The 22,094-nt window shown below is 46.8% G+C and overlaps 1 protein-coding gene across 1 annotated transcript in view; it reads left to right on the top strand.

The window, feature by feature from the left end:
- Positions 1-22,094, top strand: part of PTPRU (protein tyrosine phosphatase receptor type U) — a 622,411-nt gene that overhangs the window by 548,141 nt on the left and 52,176 nt on the right. Inside the window, exons 23-25 of the mRNA XM_084815602.1 lie at positions 1,760-1,895; positions 3,553-3,702; positions 10,112-10,288. Coding sequence (XP_084671728.1) covers positions 1,760-1,895; positions 3,553-3,702; positions 10,112-10,288 — 463 coding nt within the window. The remainder of the gene's footprint in view (positions 1-1,759; positions 1,896-3,552; positions 3,703-10,111; positions 10,289-22,094) is intronic.

Below are 22,094 nucleotides of genomic sequence, written 5' to 3'. Positions count from 1 at the left end.
GCTCAGATCAGCCAAAAATAAGAACGTTATCTGGCAAATGGTGGGAAGAAATGCCAACAGGAGTACATTTTCTCTGAAACGTTTTTCAAATTCCCAAACTTGTGTTCACATTTGAAAAAAATATGAACTTCAGAAAATGTGCACTTCTGAAAATGCCCACTTTAAAAAAAAGCACACTTTTTCCTGTTCGAAATGTGCACTTTTCCCTTTCAAAAGAACCGAAAAGAACAGGGCGCAAATGAGAATTGGGCTGAACTGAGCTTTGAAGTGCTGTTTGGAGAATTTCAGTCAGCTCGAGCATCCCTGGATTTCCCACCAGTAGAACCACGAATCATATGATATTACACTAGTGCTCTTCTACCTGGTCTTCATTTTTTCTAGGAAAGCAGCCTCGGGCTACAACAGAGCACAGCAACGTCTCCTCAGCCATGCTTTGCAGGCATTCTTTATGTCTTGTGTATGATGGTTCTTCTTTCTATGCTAGATAAACAAGAAAAGACTGATGAATGAAAGCTGGGGAATTTCTCTCCCCACCACCATACACACACACACACACTTCCCCTCCACTTGCCGATTGCTTCATCAGTATTCATTCATCAGGGACAACAAGTATAATTAGTTTCCCCAGCCTGTAATCATTGATAATCATGGCAAGTCATTCATCAGCCTCAGAAATTAGTATATTTGAGTGCCGAAGCCTTAGTGGAAAGGAGGGAGAAATGGTTCCATTTTGCTATGTTACGGATTTTGCTGTGGCTTTGATGGGTAGATCCTCTGACAGGAGGGGAAATCTGGGGTCAACTCTGTGCTTCAGGCAAGCTTCCTAAAAGAGGGAGCTTGTTTGAACTAGCATTGGAGCTGGTGTTAAAAAAACCCAATCTGTAACAGATGTGTTTCTCCATCATGTGAAAGAGATAAGGGAGAGCTGCTTTTTCTGGAGGCAGACCTGTGAAGGGACCCTGGCAGGAAGCTTCTGGCTGGGGCTTTCGTAGGAATATATGGGTGAAGGAGGCATTGGCCACATTTGCACATAGTGCTAAATCATGGTTTAACACAGGAGTGGGGAACCTCAGGCCTGGGGGCCAAATCTGGCCCTCCTGGGGTACCAGTCTTGGCCTCCAGGGCTCCCCAGGTGGCCCTTCCCCCTTCCCCTGGCCATACCCTCTTTGCCGTGAACACCTATTGTTCAGTGTCTTCCTGGCTTTTGTGCAGATTTCCCCCCATTCTAAAAGATTGAAATGCCTTTCCTAAAGCTTAATTACTGACAGCAAGAGCTTTAAGCTACAATATGAAAGTATATTGTATATGTTTTGTATTTTTGCCTTTGGCCCCACCCCTTTTGCCTTAGGCCTCACCCACCACTGGAATGCAGCCCCTGAGAGCTTCTCCGGAATCAGATTTGGCCCTCAGGCTGAAAGAGGTTCCCCAGCCCTGGTTTAGCACTGCATACCCACGCCTCAGGCTCATGCACTTTTCTCTCCACTCTCTTCCTCCAGGGTGGCCGAGAGGCAGGGATTGGAAGCACTTGCTTCCTTTCTTGGCTCACCACATTCTTGCCGTTCTGTCCAAACTGGGACAAAGTGTGGTTAGTTTTAACCCTTGTTTCTTCACTTCAAACTGGGTATAATGATCCTGGCTTATCTGGATAAGCTAGAGTTGACATTAACTTGCTGGGGGAGGGGGGGGAATGTCCACGAAGTACTGTGCCTAGGCACTGAAGCATCTCCCATCCTGTCCCCACATCCCTGACATTCTGCAGTGCTGGCACCGGGAGGACAGGCTGCTACATCGTGCTGGACGTGATGCTGGATATGGCTGAGTGTGAGGGTGTTGTGGACATCTACAATTGCGTGAAGACACTGTGCTCACGGAGAATCAACATGATCCAGACCGAGGTGAGTTTCGAGGACTGGGGAAAATGGCCCCGTGTGGGCCTCAGACCTTCTTTCTTTGCTGGTCATACTTTTTGTGCCGCTCTCTGTGGCACTTTTAAAGCGATGGGCTATAGAGTATTTTAATGGCAAGTTTAGCCTGCAGACTTCTGGCAAAGCAGCACCTCAATGGATTAATGTAATGACGATGCCCTCCCCTCCACTGACATCTTGTAACACCCATTCTGCTAAGCCTTGGAAATTGTCTCTTCGTACAGAACACAATCCCATAATATTTGTTCATTTCAGTGAACAGTAACCCTTTCGGGGCTCCATAGCAGCATGCCTTTTTTTTTTTTGTAAATTAATCTACTAATCGACTGGTAATAGGATTCATCTTGGAGACATGTATTTTCAGAGATTTCTGGAAACCTTTTTTAAAAAAATGTTAACCCCTGAAGAAGGCCCAAAATATATGGTTGAGGGCAGAAACATGTTGGGCTAATTCAGGAACACATTTTTCTACATCTCGAGACGTCGTCTCTTTTTTCCATTGGGTGTTTTTTAATGTTCTCCAGTATTGTCGGGCCATGCTCTCAAACATGTTACCTTAATAGAGAAACTGCATTCTTGTGCAAGGACCATTTAGAGGTTCCCCTTCTTCATCTTTGGTGGGGGAGAGGAGGTTGAATTTTGTTCCCCATATTAGATTTCCGGTAGAGAAATAACAGCCTATTTCACATTAACTAAAGATGTTCCCTCTGAAGTAAGTCCTATTGACTGTGATGGAGTTAACTTTCATGTAAATCTGCTTAGCATTACATGTTGTAATTGGTAGCCTTACTTTTATGGTGTAATCCTATTGATTGCACTCTTGGTGATCAGAAGCCCCCATAGTTGGAGGCGTCTGATCATCCAATGCAGGGTGGGATGAGTGAGGGTGCTTCCAGGGGGAAGGAAGGAGGCTGGAAGAGACTCAGGATAACTTGTATCCTGGCCTCTCTGGTTTCCTCCCTTCCCCACCCACTGGAATGCCCCATTTTCTCTCTTTGCAAGGTCGGGATTCTGACCTTGGAGAGGCAGCCAGTGTGGTTCTCTCCATGCCAGCTCTGAGGGTACAGGAGAGGGGGTCAGATCTCCAACTCCCCCTTCTGAGGTCAGAGCACTGTCTCTAACCTCAGGAGGATATCATGAGCAATGCTATTATTCCTGGGATGCTCTCCCAGGGACTATAGGATTTCTCCCTTAGTTTCCAGTGTATGATTCCATTATAATTTCTATATGATTAGTGTCTTTCATTCAAGTAACTAGAAGGGTCAAGTGGGGGCAAGCGGAGGGAGATATAGTTCCCCTGCCTCCCTGCCTCCCCTCTGGTTCTGACTATATATCTTGTTTTGGTTGTTATTATATAATTGTTGGTAGGACTGACCTGAAATAACTTCCCTCAATTTGCCAGTGGAATTCACAACACAAGCATGATCTGGAGGCATTCTATGGGGGAAACATGGAGGCAGCTGGAGTTTTCCATCTTGGGTTTGGGGAGGCTGTTCAGTCCAGCCATCATTGCTGGTTTTAATCCTGGTGTGAACCACCTCAAAAATTATGACTGAGTGGCAACATAGCAGTATTTTAATTTGCATAACCCTTTATTCATTCATTCATTCATTCACTCCTGCTAAAGGAGCAATATGTCTTCATCCATGATGCTATCTTGGAAGCCTGCTTGTGTGGAGAGACCAGCATTCCTGTCAGTGAGTTCAGGCCCACGTACAAGGAGATGGTCAGGATAGATCCGCAGAGCAACTCATCACAACTGCGGGAGGAGTTCCAGGTGAGTGAATGATAGTGGAAGGCTTTCCTCAACAGAGGACCCTGGGCTATATCCAATGGTACTCCTACACAGAGTAGACCCACTGAAGTGAACGGGCTTAGTTTACATAGGACGGCCATTGGATACTGCCCCCATCTCCATCTGCACACTTGCGATGAGCCCATTGACCTAAGATAATGACAGCGAAAGCAATCAGGAAAACCCAATCGAGTTGAAATGTCACCTAATTTGCAGGCAGGGACACCAGCTGCAAGACAGGCAAATGTGCAAAGCTTTTCCCAGCTAGGAATGGGATCAGTTGAAAGCAAAACTCAAGTTCGTTGAAATTCTCCAAATTCCACCTGGAAGCTCGTTCCTTCTCATGTCCGTATCAGATTGTGATCTTTGCTCCCCCCCCGCACCTCTTTGCATGAGGATTTGTGCATATTTCCATGCATATTTTTCCAAGTATATGCATCAGTTGTGCAAATCTGCCTTCTCTGAATGAGTGAGCAGTGAGAGGAGCAAGGAAAAGGACCAATATCCTCTGCATGCTTTGTTCTATTTCTCTATGAGGTGGTGGAGAGGCAAACAAATGGGCAAAGGGAGGAGTGGAGGTAGGCCCACGGGGGTTTGGGGGAGCTTTCTGTGAGAGTATCTTCTTGGGGAGGATAGGGATTTGAGTCCTTTGGAGTGCTTGCAAGAAGGGCTTGAGAGAACTGAGGGGGTTAGGCATGCAGCCTCCTCTGCTACCAATCCACCCACCCCTATCTCAAGCACAGAAACCTTACCTTTAGGAAGGGTGGGTGGACTGGCAATGGGAAAGAGCTGCTGGGTAGGGATGTACAGACTGTGTAAACTCTGCTCCATCTGTGTTTCACGTATTGTCAGGTGCCTTTTGTTCTGTCATCCGCCCACAGACGGATGCAAATATTTTTTCCGTCATGCGGAAAACTATGGAAATAATTTTTACATAATTTACCTCAGTATGTCACATTTAGTGTATTGTCCCCCATTCCATTCAACATTTCCTCAGCAGAAACTTGTGTATTTTTCTATGGATTTATATGCGTAAATTTCAGGAGAGCAAAAAAATCAACCGAAAGTCCACGGACTCCACACGGCCTGAGAGGCGTGCTCTGTGGTAGATTCCGCAGGTCAGATTCTTTGAACTCTGAGCTCATTTTAATCCATCACCCCGTTCTGAGTGTAACCCAGCTCCCTTAGAATCCAGTTTGAGCTCAGCAATGGGGTTTGCTCCCATCCCCACCTCTAGCCAGCTCTCCCTGCCAATTGGGATGGAGCTGGGTTAGACTCAGAATGGGGTGATGCTTTTCAAATGGGTGTGTGACATATGTGTGTGTGTGTATGTGTGCACATGCTGTTGAACACATTTTTTGGTGTCCACAAATCACATTGCAAGCTCAAACATGTACAGACTTTGACCACAGATCGCATCAGTCCAGAAGAAGTTGTTGTTTATTCGTTCAGTCGCTTCCTACTCTTCGTGATTTCATGGACCAGCCCACGCCAGAGCTTCCTGTCAGCCATCAGCACCCCCAGCTCCCCCAAAGTCGAGTCCGTCACCTCCAGAATATCATCCATCCATCTTGCCCTTGGTTGGCCCCTCTTCCTTTTGCCTTCCGCTTTCCCTAGCATCAGCAGCTTCTCCAGGATATCCTGTCTTCTCATTATATGGCCAAAGTACTTCAGTTTTCCCTTTAATATCATTCCCTCAAGTGAGCAGTCTGGCTTTATTTCCTGGAGTATGGACTGGTTTGATCTTCTTGCAGTCCAAGGCACTCTCAGAACTCCAGCACCACAGTTCAAAAGCATCTATCTTCCTTCGCTCAGCCTTTTTTACGGTCCAGCTCTCGCAGCCATAGGTTACTATGGGGAATACCATTGCTTTAACTACGCGGACCTTTGTTGTCAGTGTGATGTCTCTGCTCTTAACTATTTTATCAAGACTTGTCTTTGCTCTCCTCCCAAGAAGTAAACGTCTTCTGATTTCCTGGCTGCAGTCAGCGTCTGCAGTAATCTTTGTGCCTAGAAATACAAAGACTGTCACTGCCTCCATGTTTTCTCCCTCTATTTGCCAGTTATCAATCAAGCTGGTTGCCATAATCCTGGATTTTTTGAGGTTTAACTGCCCAGCTTTTGCATTTTTTTCTTTCACCTTCGTCAGAAGGTTCCTCAGCTCTTCCTCGCTTTCAGTAGGGATGGCGGAGAATTGTGCCATGGATTTCAGTGAGGCCGAATGTACTGGCATTTCCCCCCCCCAAAAAAAAAAACACATGGTGGAATGGCCTCCCACCCCCCACCACCTCGTGGAATAGCCCCAGAATGAAACTTACCTGGGGCTCCGGTGGTGGCAGCGGCAGCTGGTCTTTTGACCGGCTGCTGTGGCCGGCATTTACGTCCCTGCTCTTTGCCGTGATAGGCTACATAAATACTTACGTAGCCTATCACAGCAGCCTCGCAGGACGCAAATGGCAGCCACTACGGCGGCCGCCATTTGCGTCTGCAGCAGCCCGTCTGCGGCCGGAACTCCAGCTGTGGACGGCCCTGGCTGGCAGCTCCGTGTAGGGGTGCACGAAAGCCACTTAACTGGTCTCGCAGCTTGCTTCGCGGTGGGGGGGAGGTGCTTCGCTGCTCCCCCCTGAAGTTCAGGCCAGGGGGGGAGGCTTCCCTCCTCGCCCGGCCGAAATTCAGGCCGGGGAGGAGGCGCCTCGCCTCGCCCGGCCGCGAAATAAAAAGTTAAAAAAAAAACAACGCCCCCGTGATAGGCTACGTGACGATTAACGTAGCCTATCATGGCTAGATCTGCAAAGTCAGCCGTGATAGGCTACGTTAATCGTCATGTAGCCTATCACGGGTGACTTAAAAAAAAAAAAAGTGCGTACGCAAATGGCGGCCCCCATAGGGAGCCGCCATTCGTGTTCCTTATTTGGTCCCTGTAGTCTACGTAAATCTTTACGTAGACTACAGCGACCAAATAAGGAACGCGAATGGCAGCTCCCTATGGGGGCCGCCATTAGCCGTACGTGCTTTTTAAAAAAAATTTTTAAAGTCACCCGTGATAGGCTACGTGACGATTTACGTAGCCTATCATGGCTGACTTTGCAAATCTAGCCGTGATAGGCTACGTTAATCGTCACGTAGCCTATCACGGGGGCGTTTTTTTTTTTTTACTTTTATTGGAATGGCGGTGGCAGCAGCCGGTCGAAAGACCGGCTGCCGCCTCTGCCCCTGTCGAAGACCATTTCTCCCTGTCGCCTCTGCCCCTGCCGAACCGCTGCTGGGACCTGCCGCCGGGAGGGACATTTGGGAAAGGTAAGTCCCATCCCGGGGGTGGCGGGGGGCGGGGGGATGGAGAATTTCTCCCCGAAACTACTTCGGGGGGCCGAATACGTTGGCACTCGGCCCCCTGAAGTTTCGGGGAGAAATTCTCCCCCGTGGAGCCACCGCGGAGCGGAGCTGGCCAGGGAGGATTCCGGGGGGAGGGACGGAGCACATCTGTGTAAAGGTAAGTGACTTTCGTACATCCCTAGCTTTCAGCCATCAAAGTGGTATCATCTGCATATCTGAGATTGTTAATGTTTCTTCCAGTGATTTTAACTCCAGCCTTGGCTTCATCAAGCCCAGCACGTCGTATGATGTGTTCTGCATACAGGTTGAAGAGGTAGGGTGAGAGTATACAACCCTGCCGTACTCCTTTCCCAATCTTAAACCAGTCCGTTGTTCCGTGGTCTGTTCTTACCGTTGCTACTTGGTCGTTATACAGATTCCTCAGGAGGCAGACAAGATGACTTGGTATCCCCATACCACCAAGAACTTGCCACAATTTTTTATGATCCACACAGTCAAAGGCTTTGGAATAGTCAATAAAACAGAAATAGATGTTTTTTCTGAAACTCCCTGGCTTTCTCCATTATCCAGCGGATATTGGCAACTTGGTCTCTAGTTCCTCTGCCTTTTCGAAACCCAGCTTGTACATCTGGCAATTCCCATTCCAGGAATTGCTGGAGTCTACCTTGCAAGATCTTGAGCATTACCTTACTGGCATGTGAAATAAGTGCCACTGTTCAATAGTTTGAACATTCTTTAGTGTTTCCCTTTTTTGGTATGGGGATGCAAGTTGTTTTTTTTCCAGTCTGTTGGCCATTCTTGTGTTTTCCAAATTTGCTGGCATATGGCATGCATCACCTTGACAGCATCATCTTTCAAGATTTTAAACAGTTCAGCTGGGATACTGTCATCTCCTGCTGCCTTATAATTAGCAATGCTTCTTAAAGCCCATTCAACCTCACTCTTCAGGATGTCTCGCTCTAACTCACTGACCACACTGTCAGATCTATCCCTGATATTATTATTCTTCCCATACAGTTCTTCCATATATTCTTGCCACCTTTTCTTGCTCTCTTCTGCTTCTGTTAGGTCCTTGCCATCTTTGTTTTTTATCATACCCATTTTTGCCTGGAATTTACCTCCGATGTTTCTAATTTTCTGGAAGAGGTCTCTTGTCCTTCCTGTTCTATTATCTTCTTCCACTTCCATGCATTGCTTGTTTAAAGATAATTCCGTATCTCTTCTGGCTAACCTCTGGAATGTTGCATTTAATTGGGCATATCTCCCCCTTTCACTGTTGCCTTTTGCTTTCCTTTTTTCTTGGGCTATTTGCAGTGTCTCAGCAGACAGCCATCTTGCCATCTTGGTTTTCTTTTTCTTTGGTACATTTTTTGTTGCCGCCTCCTGAACAATGTTGCGAACTTCTGTCAATAGTTCTTCCGGGACCCTATCAACTAAATCTAGTCCCTTACATCTATTCTTCACCTCCACTGCATATTCATTAGGAATATTACTGAGCTCATATCTAACTGATCTGTGGGTCTTCCCTATTCTCTTTAGTCTGATTCTAAATTGTGCAATGAAAAGTTCATGATCTGAACTATAGTCAGCTCCAGATCTTGTTTTTACCGACTGTATAGATGTCCTCCACCTTTGGCTATAAAGGAAGTAGTCAATCTGATTTTGGTGTTGACCATCTGGTGAAGTCCATGTATAAAGTTGTCTTTTAGGTTGTTGGAAGAGCGTGTTTGTTATGCACAGTGAGTGGTCTTGGCAAAATTCTATCAGCCTATGTCCCGCTTCATTTTGTTCTCCCAGACCATGCTTGCCTGTAATTCCAGGTGTCGTTTGACTACCCACCTTAGCATTCCAGTCTCCTGTAAAGATAATAACATCTCTTTTTGGAGTATTATCCAGTAGGTGCTGCAGTAGCATTTTGACCATCTTCTGACCTGGGAGTCCCATCTTCCGATGGTTTACTGACATATCTCTGGTTGTACCGATCCATTTAGTTTTCATGGCAAGAATACTGGAGTGGGTTGCCATTACCTTCCCCAGGGATCATATTTAGTCTGACCTCTCTGCCATGACCTTCCCGTCTTGGGTGTCCCTTCACGGTTTAGCTCATGGCGTAGGGATGGCAGAGTATTCTGCCACGGATTCCAGTGAGGCAGGATTCTTTAGAATCCGCCCCCCTGGAATCTGTGGCGGAACGGCCTCCTGCCCCCCCCGCGCGGAATCCCTGGGATGGAACTCACCTGGGGTGGATGCGGCAGATTCTGCGACGGCGGCGGTTCCAGCAGTGGCGGCAGCTGGTCTCCTGGCCAGCTGCGGCCGGGCTGCTGCGGCCATCATTGCTGTCCTTCGAGCTGTGATAGGTTATGTAAGAATTTACGTAGCCTATCATGGCTAATCTCTAAAAAAACCCAAACCAGCGTACGCAAATGGCGGCCGCCGGAGCCACCACCATTTGCATACGCTGGTTTTTTTGTTTCACCCAGCCATGATAGGCTACGTAAAGACTTACGTAGCCTATCACGGCTGCCTAGCTGGACACAAATGGCGGCTGCTACGGCGGCTTCCATTTGCGTCCGCACCAGCCAGTCCGCAGATGGAAATCTGGCTGCGGACGGCCCTGGCTGGCTGGCTGCTCCGCGGAGCCGCTGCGCAGCAGAGCTGGCTGGGCAGGATTCCGGGGGGGAGGACCGGATTGCCTCCCCCCCCGGTTGAGGATTCCGGGGGGAGGGATGGAGTGCCCCCCCCCACGAACAGAATCCACGAACAGGTAAGTCACTTTCGTACATCCCTATCATGGCGTCATTGAGGTACTCAAGCTCCAGCACCACGACAAGGTAACGATCTCCAGAAGAGGAGAAAGGGGTAAATCCTGATCAAAAACAAAGTGAAGTGAATTTCTTATACCTCCCTAGCTACAGCTCCTCTTCGATAGGCCCGGACCATGCAGTCCCTTTAATATCACAGGCTATATAAAAGAAGGATGCCGATTTTGATCATTCAAGATCTCTCTGCTGTGTATGACACTATGAAATGCTGCCTGACCTGGTTTCCTTGTGTCCAGCAGACTCTGAATTCCGTAACACCCCACCTGGATGTGGAGGAGTGCAGCATCGCCCTTCTGCCACGCAACCGGGAAAAGAATCGCAGTATGGATGTGCTGCCTCCAGACCGGTGCCTCCCTTTCTTGATCTCCATGGATGGAGACAGCAACAACTACATCAATGCGGCCTTAACTGATGTAAGTGGATTCCTTGTGGTTGTCTGAGGCCGGGTGGAGTGGGAGAAAGCCAAGTCCATCTCTGTCCCAGGTCCCTGATGCCAAATAAGGATCTCAGAGGAATCTGTTTGGGGTGCAGAGCTTGATGAGCTTCCCTTGATTCCCCACCCCACCCCTAGACTTCAGTACATTTTCCACAAACTGACCCAACTCGATCTGCATTGAGTTTGCAGATTTTCCGTATTTTTTTAATTTGCGCAAAAAGAGATTGGTACGAATGTTGGCTGCAAATAGTGCAAATTATGCAGATTGCCCTTGTAATTTGTGTAAATCCCTGTTTGCACAAATTAAAAAAAAATATGCAAAAAGTTACCAGATTTGGGGGAAAACCCGCAGCTTGACCCACAAATGTGAGCTGAGATAGGTACTCCAGGGAAAGCCGTCAAGCCAAAAAAGATATGGATTTCCTGGTGGTTGTTGTTTTAAATAGCAGATGCTTTCAGACAGTGCACAGCTGTTGTCTCATGATTGGGGTGGGGAGGGGGGTGGAGAGGAGCAGCTGAGGTTGGTATTGTGATTATTTTATTTATTTATGTACAACACAGCTGAGCCAAAGGTTTCCATTTCAGTGTTTCACCAAAAAGGGAAATCTAGAGAGTGGGGTTAATGAGACCCCCCCCCCCAGCAAATTTCAGGGATCAAGAGAAATTCTTGAAATGCTCAAGGCCTTGTAGAAGGGCTTACCTGAGGGAGCAATGGCTTCTTCTTTGCCTATTCATATTGGGGGCCTGGCAGCCAGTATCCCCACCACCACCATGCTCCTTTAACTTGCTGTGGTAAATTTTTTTAGAATCTCCTCCTTATATATGACTTAAGACACAATCCTATGCATGTTCAGACACTGAAAAGGTGTCTCCAATGCTGGGAGTTGTAGGCTTTTTCTCCAGCTAAACATGCACAGGATTGTGCCCTTAGTGCATTTAAAAATATTTACATTGTGCTTATAACAATCATGGCAAAATCCGATGTCATGGCACCGACGATTTTCTTTTATTATTTATTTAAATTCTTCCTCCCCCAATCTTCAGACATAGAAGGCTCCCAGAGCAGCTTCTGAAATCAGTAATGTGACAGTCCTTGCTCTCAAGCTTCTAATCTAAAACACACAACACAAAAGGAACAAAGGATTTGGGATGGAGGAGGAAAAAAGCAGGATGGTGGAGGCTGATTCAGTTGCCCAGATGGACAGCAATATGCTCATTCTGGATCTGATAGCACTCAGGATTGTATAGGCATTCATCCTCCTTCTGGGCTGACCTGTTTCCCTTTTCTTTCCTGTCTTCTCTTCTGCTGCTTTTTCTTCTCCCTTTTCTTTCTGAGCATGAGTTCAAGCATAATCTGCTTCTCCTCTCCTCATCTAAGAGCAAGATGGTTCCTCAGAGGCCCCTTTGGTTACTTAGTTGGGAGAGGGAAGGGCCACCGCTGGGAACTGCATGGGGTCAGCTCACCAAGCTGCTGGGCTTCTTCTCCCCTCAGGGCAGGGGTGGGCAACATAGAATAGTAGGGTTGGAAGGGGCCTACAAGGCCATCGGGTCCAACCCCCTGCTCAATGCAGGAATCCAAGTCACAGCATCCCTGACAGATGGCTGTCCAGCCTTGTCTTCAATGCCTCCAGTGTGGGAGAGCCCACCACCTCCCTAGGGAATTGGTTCCATTGTCGTATTGCTCTAACAGTCTGGAAGTTTTTCCTGATGTTCAGCCAGAATCTGACTTCCTGTCACTTGAGCCCATTATTCCGTGTCCTGCACTCTGGGAGGATGATCGAGAAGAGATCCTGGCCTTCCTCTCTGTGACAACCTTTCAAGGACTTGAAGAGCGCTATCATATCTCCCCTCAGTCTTCTCTTCTCAAGGCTAAACATGCCCAGTTCTTTCAGTCTCTCCTCATAGGGCTTTGTTTCCAGTCCCCTGATCATCTTTGTTGCCCTCCTCTGAACCCTCTCCAGTTTGTCTGCATCCTTCTTCAAGTGTGGTGCCCAGAACTGGACACAGTACTCCAGATGAGGCCTAACCAGTGCTGAGTAGAGGGGGACTAGTACTTCCCGGGATTTGGAAGCTATGCTTCTATTAATGCATCCCCAAATAGCATTTGCCTTTTTTGCAGCCACATCACATTGTTGGCTCATATTCAGCTTGTGATCGACAACAATTCCAAGATCCTTCTCGCTTGTAGTGTTGCGGAGCCATGTGTGCCCCTCAGCCTAATTTCAAAAGCAACCGACCTCTTGCGAGAATGACCTGCCCCTTCCCTGGCAGCCTGTTGTGTGGGAAGAAAAAGGGAGAGAGAAAAAAGGGAGTGGCAGTAAGAGAAAAGGGTGACCCACCTTTTTTGGCTTTGCCCCCCCCCACATGCGGCCCCCAACAGATTACCCATAAGGCAATGTGGCCCTTGACAAAAAACAAAGTTTCACACTCCTGCTTCAGGGCAAAAGTGGTTCCTCGGAGAGGCCCCTCTGGTGGCAGAGCCCGCCTCTTCCATTCATAAAGAAGGCAGTGCTGGTGGAGGTACAATTGAAGTTGGCATGGAATGGACACATTTGGGGAGGGCATTCCACAAAAGGGAGTCACCATGGAAAAGGCCCTTCTGCTCTGAAGGTAGGGGCTCCTGAAGAAGGGCTCAGGCAAGTTCATGTGAGGACAAGCAATCCTTCAACTACTGTAGGCCCAAACTGGTTTAGGGCTTTCTAGGTCAAGAATAGCATTTTGATTTTTACCCCAAATCACACTGGAAATCAGTACAGAGCTTTAAGTACTGGTGAGATGCAATCAGTTCTACAAGTCCCAGTTTAACAGCCTGGACACTGTGTCTGCTCCTGGTGTTTGAACATTGATCAGAGTGGGACCATAGCCCTGTGGTCGAGCATATGCCATGTGTGCAGAAGATCCCAGGTATATTCCCTGGCATCTCCAGTGAAACGGATGAGATAGCAGAATGGGATGTCCGAGGGGGGTGGAGCTCAACAAGCTTTTCCCTGGACTGGGGATGCTGGAGAAATTCAAGACAGACTAAAATGGGCTCGGATTTCTAAGAAACCGACCTACAGAATCCACTGCGGAGCGACCCCCTCAGGCTGAGTGGAGGCCGTGGACTTTCAGATGATTTTCTTTTTTACTTTCCCCAAATTTACACATATTTATTCATAGGAAAACATGCAAATTTCTGCTGAGGAAAAGCTGAATGGACTGGGGGACAACACACTAAATGTTACATACTAAGGCAAATTACGGAAATTCTTATGAAACCTCTTACATAATTATTTGCATATTTGTCCGCATAACAAGAACAAAATATTTGCATCCATCTGTGAGTGGACGATGGAAGAAAAGGTGCCTGACAATCCAGGAAACACAGACGGAGCGGATTTTACACAGTCTGTACATCTCTAACCTGGACTTCGGTCCATTTCCTGCCAAGTGGTCTAACTGGGTCTGCAGTTAGTCATGTCAGTTAGCAGGTTTCCATGTTCTTTTTTTAAAAAAAAATAATGTGTGAAGTGTGGCCACAAATCGTGCACATCGCAAAAAATTGTGCAAATGTGGCTGCAATTTGTGCAAATCTCTATTTGCACAAATTGCAACCCAGTGGGGTAGGGGGGGGATACTGAAAAATTCCCCAGAGTTTGGGGAAAACCTGGCAGATGCAGGGTGAATCAGGCAGGCAGCAAAAGTCTGAAATGCCCCCCAAATAGGTGTATTTCCAAGTGACGGACATCCCTAATGCCAGATGGTGGAGGTCTGAGAGCATAGAAAGGTACAGCTAGTCAAGGGTGGACTGTACTGAGCTAGAAACTCATCTGACCTGGTAGAATGGAGCTTCCAATTTTCCTGTGATCTTATGCCACTATTCCTACATGTTTCTGTTCTGTGCGATGTGTTTTCACTTCAGTTTCAATAATGAGGCCCACTTTGTCTTTACCTGTGCTAAAAAGTAAAATAAAATGAAAACGTTTCTCTCGTGTTATTATTGCCTTTCTGCTGGGCAAGAGAACACAGTGATTTAAATTCGGTGACTGCTTCTTGAAGGATTCTCTCTCTCACATGCACACACACACAGACACACACCCTTCTGCTCTGTCCCTTTCTAATCCATGGGAAATAAAATCCATTATGCATAAAAGTTCCTTCATAAGTGCACGAGCCAAAAGGACACACAATGTTCCTGTAAATACGTCTAACATAGAGCAGGGAGAAGAGGGAACTGGCTGGTTCTGAGGTGAAAGCTGCTGCCATGTTGCTTTTCCAGGAGCATGAGAAAAAGTCTAGATTTACGTGACGGCAAGGCGGAGGGAGCAAATAAGCAAGAGTCATTAGCCCCTTTCTCTCCCACATTCCCTCTACACATTTATTCGATGAATGGCAAGGGCGATCACCCCCCACCCCAACTTTGCTGCACCCTGCTGACTCTGTCCCCTGATGTCCACATGTTCAGCAGGAAGCCCACAAAGGGATGCCTATCTGTGTACAGCTAAACTCACGTAGGAACTCCATGGGATTGGAAACCACAGGATAGGAAACCGCAATTGTGTAATCAACAGTGATGTGGGTTTTCTGGAAAATTTTGAATTGGAAAATTTTCCAAAAAGTATTCTATGGAAATTAGACTAATTTGCACAGGGTCATTTTCATTGGAAAATCATTCAGTTTGTATCTGAGCATTTTCAGATGTCCTAGGGTGTGATTGATTTTAGCATGTGTATGTTACTTGCATTTAGTAAACAAAGCTTTAAAAAGTACCCAGCTTTGTTTTTATGTCCCAATATACCACAAGCATTTGACCTGAAATATCTGAAGGGGAAAAAGCTTAAAACACATTTAATGAGATTTAAATGTTATATTACATAGAGATTGTATAGGATTGCTTGTAAAAATGTGAAGACAATAGCATGTACTTCCCTTACATTGTTTAAATGTAAGAACAAACAAAAAAAAAGTACTGAAAACTGTTGACAAACTAATTCAACCAATCTGGTGCCCTCCAGATGTGTTGGTCTACAATTCCCAGCATCCCCCAATCAACATGGCTGGGAGTTATAGTCCACTACATCCAGAGGACAATATGTTGGGGAAGTCTGTACCTACTAATTAATTTTAGCAGCCTGAAGAACTTTGCATAAAATGCTGATTATCACTCAACTATTTCAACAGAGTTCAACTCTCTTCCACTGTGGTTGATGGGGCACCTTAGTTCTGTGCTAGGGATAATCACCTGAAAAACATTAATTACAACTTTGAAACTGCCAAGGTTCCTTAATATTGTATTGGCTTCCATTCATTGTTACCAGTGCATTTATGAAATGGATTTTTTTCCCTGGGGGTGGAGGGAGCATTGGAAAAATTTCCTCTCCACATCACTGATTCTGTCATGTGGAGTGCTGATCAGGGATGGCGCAAGAGTCCGAGAAGGGAATGCAGTCCAATGGATTCCCCCCCACCATCCGACTCCCAGACCCTGCTTGCTGAGCTGTGGGGCGCTGATGGACCAGGCTGCTGAGTGCCTCAGAGCTTGGTGAGTGGCTGGGAGCACCACAGAGGACTCGTCCTTCCTCCGCCAGCTGTCAAGGAAGCCCTTGACCACCAATGTGGGCAGGAGGGGCCTCAGCGGTGCCCCAGTGCTCTAGCCCTGTCCTCCTCAGGAGGAGGACAGAGCTAGAGCACTTGGTGGGGTGTGCCATGCCAAGGACCCTGGCAGTCAAGCCCTTGTGTGCATAAAGCACAAAGGATTGACTACTGGAGTCCTTGGCATGGACAGGAGGGGTGGGGAGAGCAGGGAGGCTCGCCAAGTGAGTCAAGGCTGTGTGAGCAGGGGTGGGGGGGACCCCGTTGAGCTCCCCTGAGCACAGGATGGTGATAGGTCTGTCTGTCCCTAGTACTGATGAACCTATGTTCATAGGTGCATGCAGATGTCAGGGGAAGGACATAGCCCCACTCCCTCTTCCCACTGCCTCCCCAGCAAAGTCACCAAACTTTGCCTGTTTGTGGCCTCCTCCTAGGGATGGGGGAGAATTTCTCCCCGAAACTTCGGGGGGCCGAGTGCCAACACGTTCGGTCCTCCGAAGGTTGTTTGGGGAGAAATTCTCTCCCCCCCGGGATGGGACTTACCTTTCACGAATGTCCCTCCCGGCAGCGGGTCCCGGCGGCGGTTCAGCAGGTCTTTGTCAGGGGCGGGGGCGGCAGCTGGTCTTTCGACCGGCTACCGCCGCCACCATTACAAGAAAAGTAAAAAAAAAACAAAAAACGCCCCTGTGATAGGCTACGTAACAATTAACGTAGCCTATCAAGGCTAGATTTGCAAAGTCAGCCGTGATAGGCTACGTTAATCGTCACGTAGCCTATCACGGGTGACTTAAAAAAAAAAAAGCGCATACGGCTAATGGCGGCCCCCATAGGGAGCCGCCATTCGCGTTCCTTATTTGGTCCCTGTAGTCTACATAAAGATTTACGTAGACTACGGCGAAAATAAGGACAACGCAAATAGCGTTGCCCTTATTTTCGCCGTAGTCTACGTAAATCTTTACGTAGACTACAGGGACCAAATAAGGAACGCAAATGGCGGCTCCCTATGGGGGCCGCCATTTGTGTACGCGCTTTTTTTTTTTTTCAAAGTCACCCGTTAACATAGCCTATCACGGCTGACTTTGCAGATCTAGCCGTGATAGGCTACGTTAATCGTTACGTAGCCTATCACAGGGGCGTTTTTTTTTTTTCTTTTGAAGTTCGCGGCCGGGGAGACGGGGCGCTTCTCCGCAGCCTGAATTTCGGCCGGGCGAGGAGGGAAGCCTCCCCCCCCGGCCTGAACTTTGGGGGGAGCAGCGAAGCGCCTCCCCCCCACCGCGAAGCAAGCTGCGAGACCAGGTAAGTGACTTTCGTGCATCCCTACCTCCTCCCCAATAATGAGAAACCTTCTTTGCATCTGATGAGAAGAGCTTTGATGTTAAGGCTGGTGCTTCATCTCTGCCCTAAAATGAAACCAAAGAACACTAAAACTGAAACAGAATTCTGAAATCAACTGAAGACAGTGGTAATAGGGTGGCCGCTCATGCATCACCAAAAAAGAGGAAATCCCTTACCTGTTATCAATTAAAGTGCATTTGTGTGCATTCTGTGCATGCACATTTTTCAGATGTACGCATGCTGTCGCACATTTGGGTGTGTGTGTGTGTCTGTAAATCACATCGTGAGCTCAGAAATGTTATGGATTTTGAACTGTAGATTTTGTATGAATCCGTGTTCAGTCCGGAAGGTGCAAACTGGGTAAATCCTGATAAAAAATTAGCAGAAATAAATTTATCAAACATCCCTACATTTCACCATAGTGCAGGTCACTGTGGCCAGGAGACCTCTGTGCCTACCTGCTCAGTCTCCTGTTCAGGTGCAAATTGTTGTTGATGGGCAACAGTTCTTACGGTTATTTATCTTTAAGCTGGAATTTATTCATTATTTACTTATGTAAAAGGCAGAACAGCCCTTCCAATAGAGGATGCCTTCAAACAGAGAGTGGTCCTTGGCAGCCCTTCAAATGGAGGGCTGTGCTCTGGAAAAGAGGACACACAGCCACCGTAGTTCCCATGCAGCTGCTTTTTCTTCAAAATAAGAGCAGCCAGTTTAAGCATGGTGTTTTTTTTAAAACAGTCGCAAATCAGATAATGTATCCATTACACGGTACTCGTGTACCACGCTGGGGCTGGGGGGATTTTTGTTTTTAAATGGTACAGCAGAGGGATGCAGATTACTACAGCCTCCTTTGAAATGGATAATTGTTTCCACCCACAAATACTCTTCAGGCTTAGGAGAGCATCACATTTAGGGCACGACGGCATGGCTCCCAGAACTCTAAAAGTCACGCCTGTACTTGTTCTCTCCACAGGCCTTCTCTTGAGATAAAGTGTACCTGTTCTGGCTTTCAGATCACATCTTCACATACAATGAAGCTCCAACTAGAATAAGAACATTTGTGCACAATCCTTTTGTCCATACAGTATGGCTGGCCACAGCGTTTTATGCAGATGAACAAAAACCACAGTGCTAGTTTTCAGGTAAAAGGGCAAAGAAAAGCAGATGGGCTAAAATAATCCATAGCCTGCTTCAATTAGCCAGAAAGGGGTCAGTTTGCCAGGGGAGATCAGCTTGAAAAGCGGAGTATGCTGTAAAGCTGCAAAGGAATTGGAATTGTCAAGAGTAAAGAGCTTCTTCGGTGGGTTTGTCTTTTGCCATCAAAGCAGCAAAAGATTTGATTAAATTATCATGGTCCAGATGCTCATTTAGTGTCCAAAATCAAGGGCAGCTGTCTTTCAAAATCAACCCTTTCATTTATTTGTGTGCCCTCTAAGCATGACATTTTGTTATAGAATCATAGAATAGTAGGGTTGGAAGGGGCCTACAAGGCCATCGAGTCCAACCCCCTGCTCAATGCAGGAATCCAAGTCAGAGCATCCCTGACAGATGGCTGTCCAGCCTCATCTTGAACGCCTCCAGTGTGGGAGAGCCCACCACCTCCCCAGGTAATTGGTTCCATTGTCCTATTGCTCTTACAGTCAGGAAGTTTTTCCTGATGTTCAGCCGGAATCTGGCTTCCTGTCACTTGAACCCATTATTCCGTGTCCTGCACTCTGGGATGATCAAGACGAGATCCTGGCCTTCTTCTCTGTGACAACCTTTCAAGTACTTGAAGAGTGCTATCATATCTCCCCTCAGTCTTCTCTTCTCAAGGCTAAACATGCCCAGTTCTTTCAGTCTCTCTTCATAGGGCTTTGTTTCCAGTCCCCTGATCATCTTTGTTGCCCTCCTCTGAACCCTCTCCAGTTTGTCTACATCCTTCTTCAAGTGTGGTGCCCAGAACTGGACACAGTACTCCAGATGAGGCCTAACCAGTGCTGAGTAGAGGGGAACTAGTACTTCCCGGGATTTGGAAGCTATGCTTCTATTAATGCATCCCCAAATAGCATTTGCCTTTTTTGCAGCCACATCACATTGTTGGCTCATATTCAGCTTGTGATCGACAACAATTCCAAGATCCTTCTCGCTTGTAGTGTGGTTGAGCCACGTATCCCCCATCTTGTAACTGTGCATTTGGTTTCTTTTTCCTAGGTGCAGAACTTGGCATTTATCCCTATTAAATGTCATTCTGTTGTTTTCTGCCCAGCGCTCCAGTCTATCCAGATCATTTTGAATTTTGTTTCTGCCTTCCAAAGTATTAGCTATCCCGCCCAATTTTGTGTCATCTGCAAATTTGATCAGCATTCCCTGCACCTCCTCCTCCAAGTCATTAATAAAAATGTTGAAGAGCACTGGGCCCAGGACTGAGCCCTGCAGTACCCCACTCGTTACCTCTCCCCAGTTTGAGAAGGTCCCATTGATAGCACTGTTTGAGTCCGATTCTGTAGCCAACAGTGGATCCACCAGATCGTTGTTTCATCTAGCCCACTTTGAGCTAGTTTACTCATCAGGATATCATGGGGCACTTCGTCGAAAGCTTTGCTGAAGTCGAGGTATATGATGTCTACAGCATTCCCACGGTCTACAAGGGAGGTGACTTGATCAAAAAATGAGATCAGATTTGTCTGGCAGGACTTGTTTTTGACAAATCCATGTTGGCTTCGAGTAATCACTGCATTGTTGTCAAGGTGCTTACAGATGGATTGCTTTATCATCTGCTCCAGAATTTTCCCAGGGACTGATGTCAGACTGACTGGTCTGTAGTTCCCAGGTTCCTCCTTTTTACCCTTTTTGAAGATAGGGACAACGTTAGCCCTCCTGCAGTCATCTGACACTTCCCCCGTCCTCCATGATTTCTCAAAGAAAATAGACAGCGGTTCTGAGAGTTCTTCTGCCAGTTCCTTTATGATGATGATGATGATGATGATGATGATGATGATGATGATGATGTTGTTGTTGTTGTTGTTGTTAGAACTTGGGCATAATGGACAACTCCCCATATTATTCATAGTCATTTTAACTGGGCAGTATTGTACATTTAGAGTAAGCTTGGGACAGTTGTCACAGTCACAATCTCTGGCTTCAGTCTTCAAGTCTGTGCCTCATTTGTGCCCTCCTTTGCTGGCTCCTGTCTGGATCCACTGGGTCCCTCCCTCACCTCACCTCCCCACCACACACACATGCTGCCTCGGATGTCCATTGCTTGGAACTCCGTCTTGCTTTTGGCTTGATGGAGGTCTGCGAGGTACCCAGCTTGGCTTGCATTTGTGGGCTGAGCTGTGGCTTTCCCCCCAAACTCCATCATGCAAGCCTTAACTTGCACAAATAGAGATGTGTGGTTGCAATTTGCGCAAATTTGCATAAGTTGCACAAATCTTGGTCATAATTTGCGCAACTGATGCAAATTTACATGGATTTTGTATGTAATTTGTGCAAATTAAAAAATGCGGAAAAGTGCGAACTTGCCCTACTCGCTGCAGAACAAGTCAGGCTCCACAGGATGAAAACAGAGAAGGTCCTGGGAGGGGGGGATCAATGGAAGCTCATTGAGCTCCATATACCCGATGGATTTCGCTAACATCCTTACTCTAGGCAGGCTTACCAGCACAGTACAGCTGTCTGTTTACTGTACTGCTAGAGGACCATCCTCTAGTTGATAGGTGCCCCCTATTTGGTGGACTGTCCTGTCCAATTTCAGAACCATAAGAACTGTTGCCTACAGACAGTTAGCACCTGAACAGTAGACTGAACTATAGGGTGGTTAGCAGGAATGCAGGTCACCTAGTCCATTTTTCCCACTATAGTGAGATGTATTGTATTTTTATATTACTCTTATTCTTATTTATTACATTTCTATACTGCCCCATTGCTGAAGATCTCTGGGTGGTTTACATAAGTCAAAACATTAAAATACAATATACAAAGTTTAAAAGCCATTTACATGAAAGCACACAGACAATATACACAAACAGCATGTAACTAAAAACAACTTTGAACAGTCAGTCATAACTAAAGATACATCCAGGACTGATTAAAACTCATCATGTGCTGCCGAATGCCTGGGAAAAGAGATCAGTCTTAACCTGGCACTAAAATGATAACAATGTTGGCACCAGGCGGACCTCATTGGGGAGCTCATTCAACAGATGGGGGGCCACCACTGGGAAGGTCCTCTCCCTTGTTGCCGCCTTCTGAGCTTCCCTTGGGGGAGGCACCCAGAGGAGGACCTTAAATGCTGAATGTAGAGTACAGGTAGGTTCATTCTGGGAGAGGCATGCCATCAGGTACTGCACTCTCAAGCCATGTAAGGCTTTATAAGTTAAAACCAGCACCTTGAATTGAGCTCGGAATCATATAGGCAGCCAGTACATGTGGCCAGAGTTGGTCTTATATTGCAATAATTTCAGTAATTATGTTAAAATGTGCATCTGTAATATAAATTAGCATCTACAAATGTTATACACATTGGTGTCCTCTTTTGTCCTCTTTTCCAGTGATGCATGTCCTCTTTTTTGGCAATGTGTATGTAGCCACCCTACTGGACAGGCAGGCATGCAGGTCACTTGGTCACAGTCGTCTGGCTACGGTTGAGATGGACTCTATTTCTATTTCAATGATAATAATTATTTCTCAGCTTGTATCTATACATTTAAGTTAGCACATGCAAATTATATGCAGCCTGCTGCCATCTTTTGCCTTCTTTTTTGACAGTTTCTAAATGGCAATCCATAGGCATTGTAGGCAATTTAAAATGGTGGATTCCCAGTTACACACCACTTCCGTTTGGTAAGCCACGGCCAGAGACAGTGGAGGGGAGAGTGGGCCCAGAGCAGGTG

This window comes from Heloderma suspectum, chromosome 10 (genome assembly GCF_057233095.1).
Source record: "Heloderma suspectum isolate Gila_16-S chromosome 10, 16-S_ref, whole genome shotgun sequence".
Lineage (NCBI taxonomy): Eukaryota > Metazoa > Chordata > Lepidosauria > Squamata > Helodermatidae > Heloderma > Heloderma suspectum.
The sequence above is the reverse complement of the archived record's forward strand: the minus strand, read 5'-3'. Positions and strand labels throughout refer to the sequence as shown.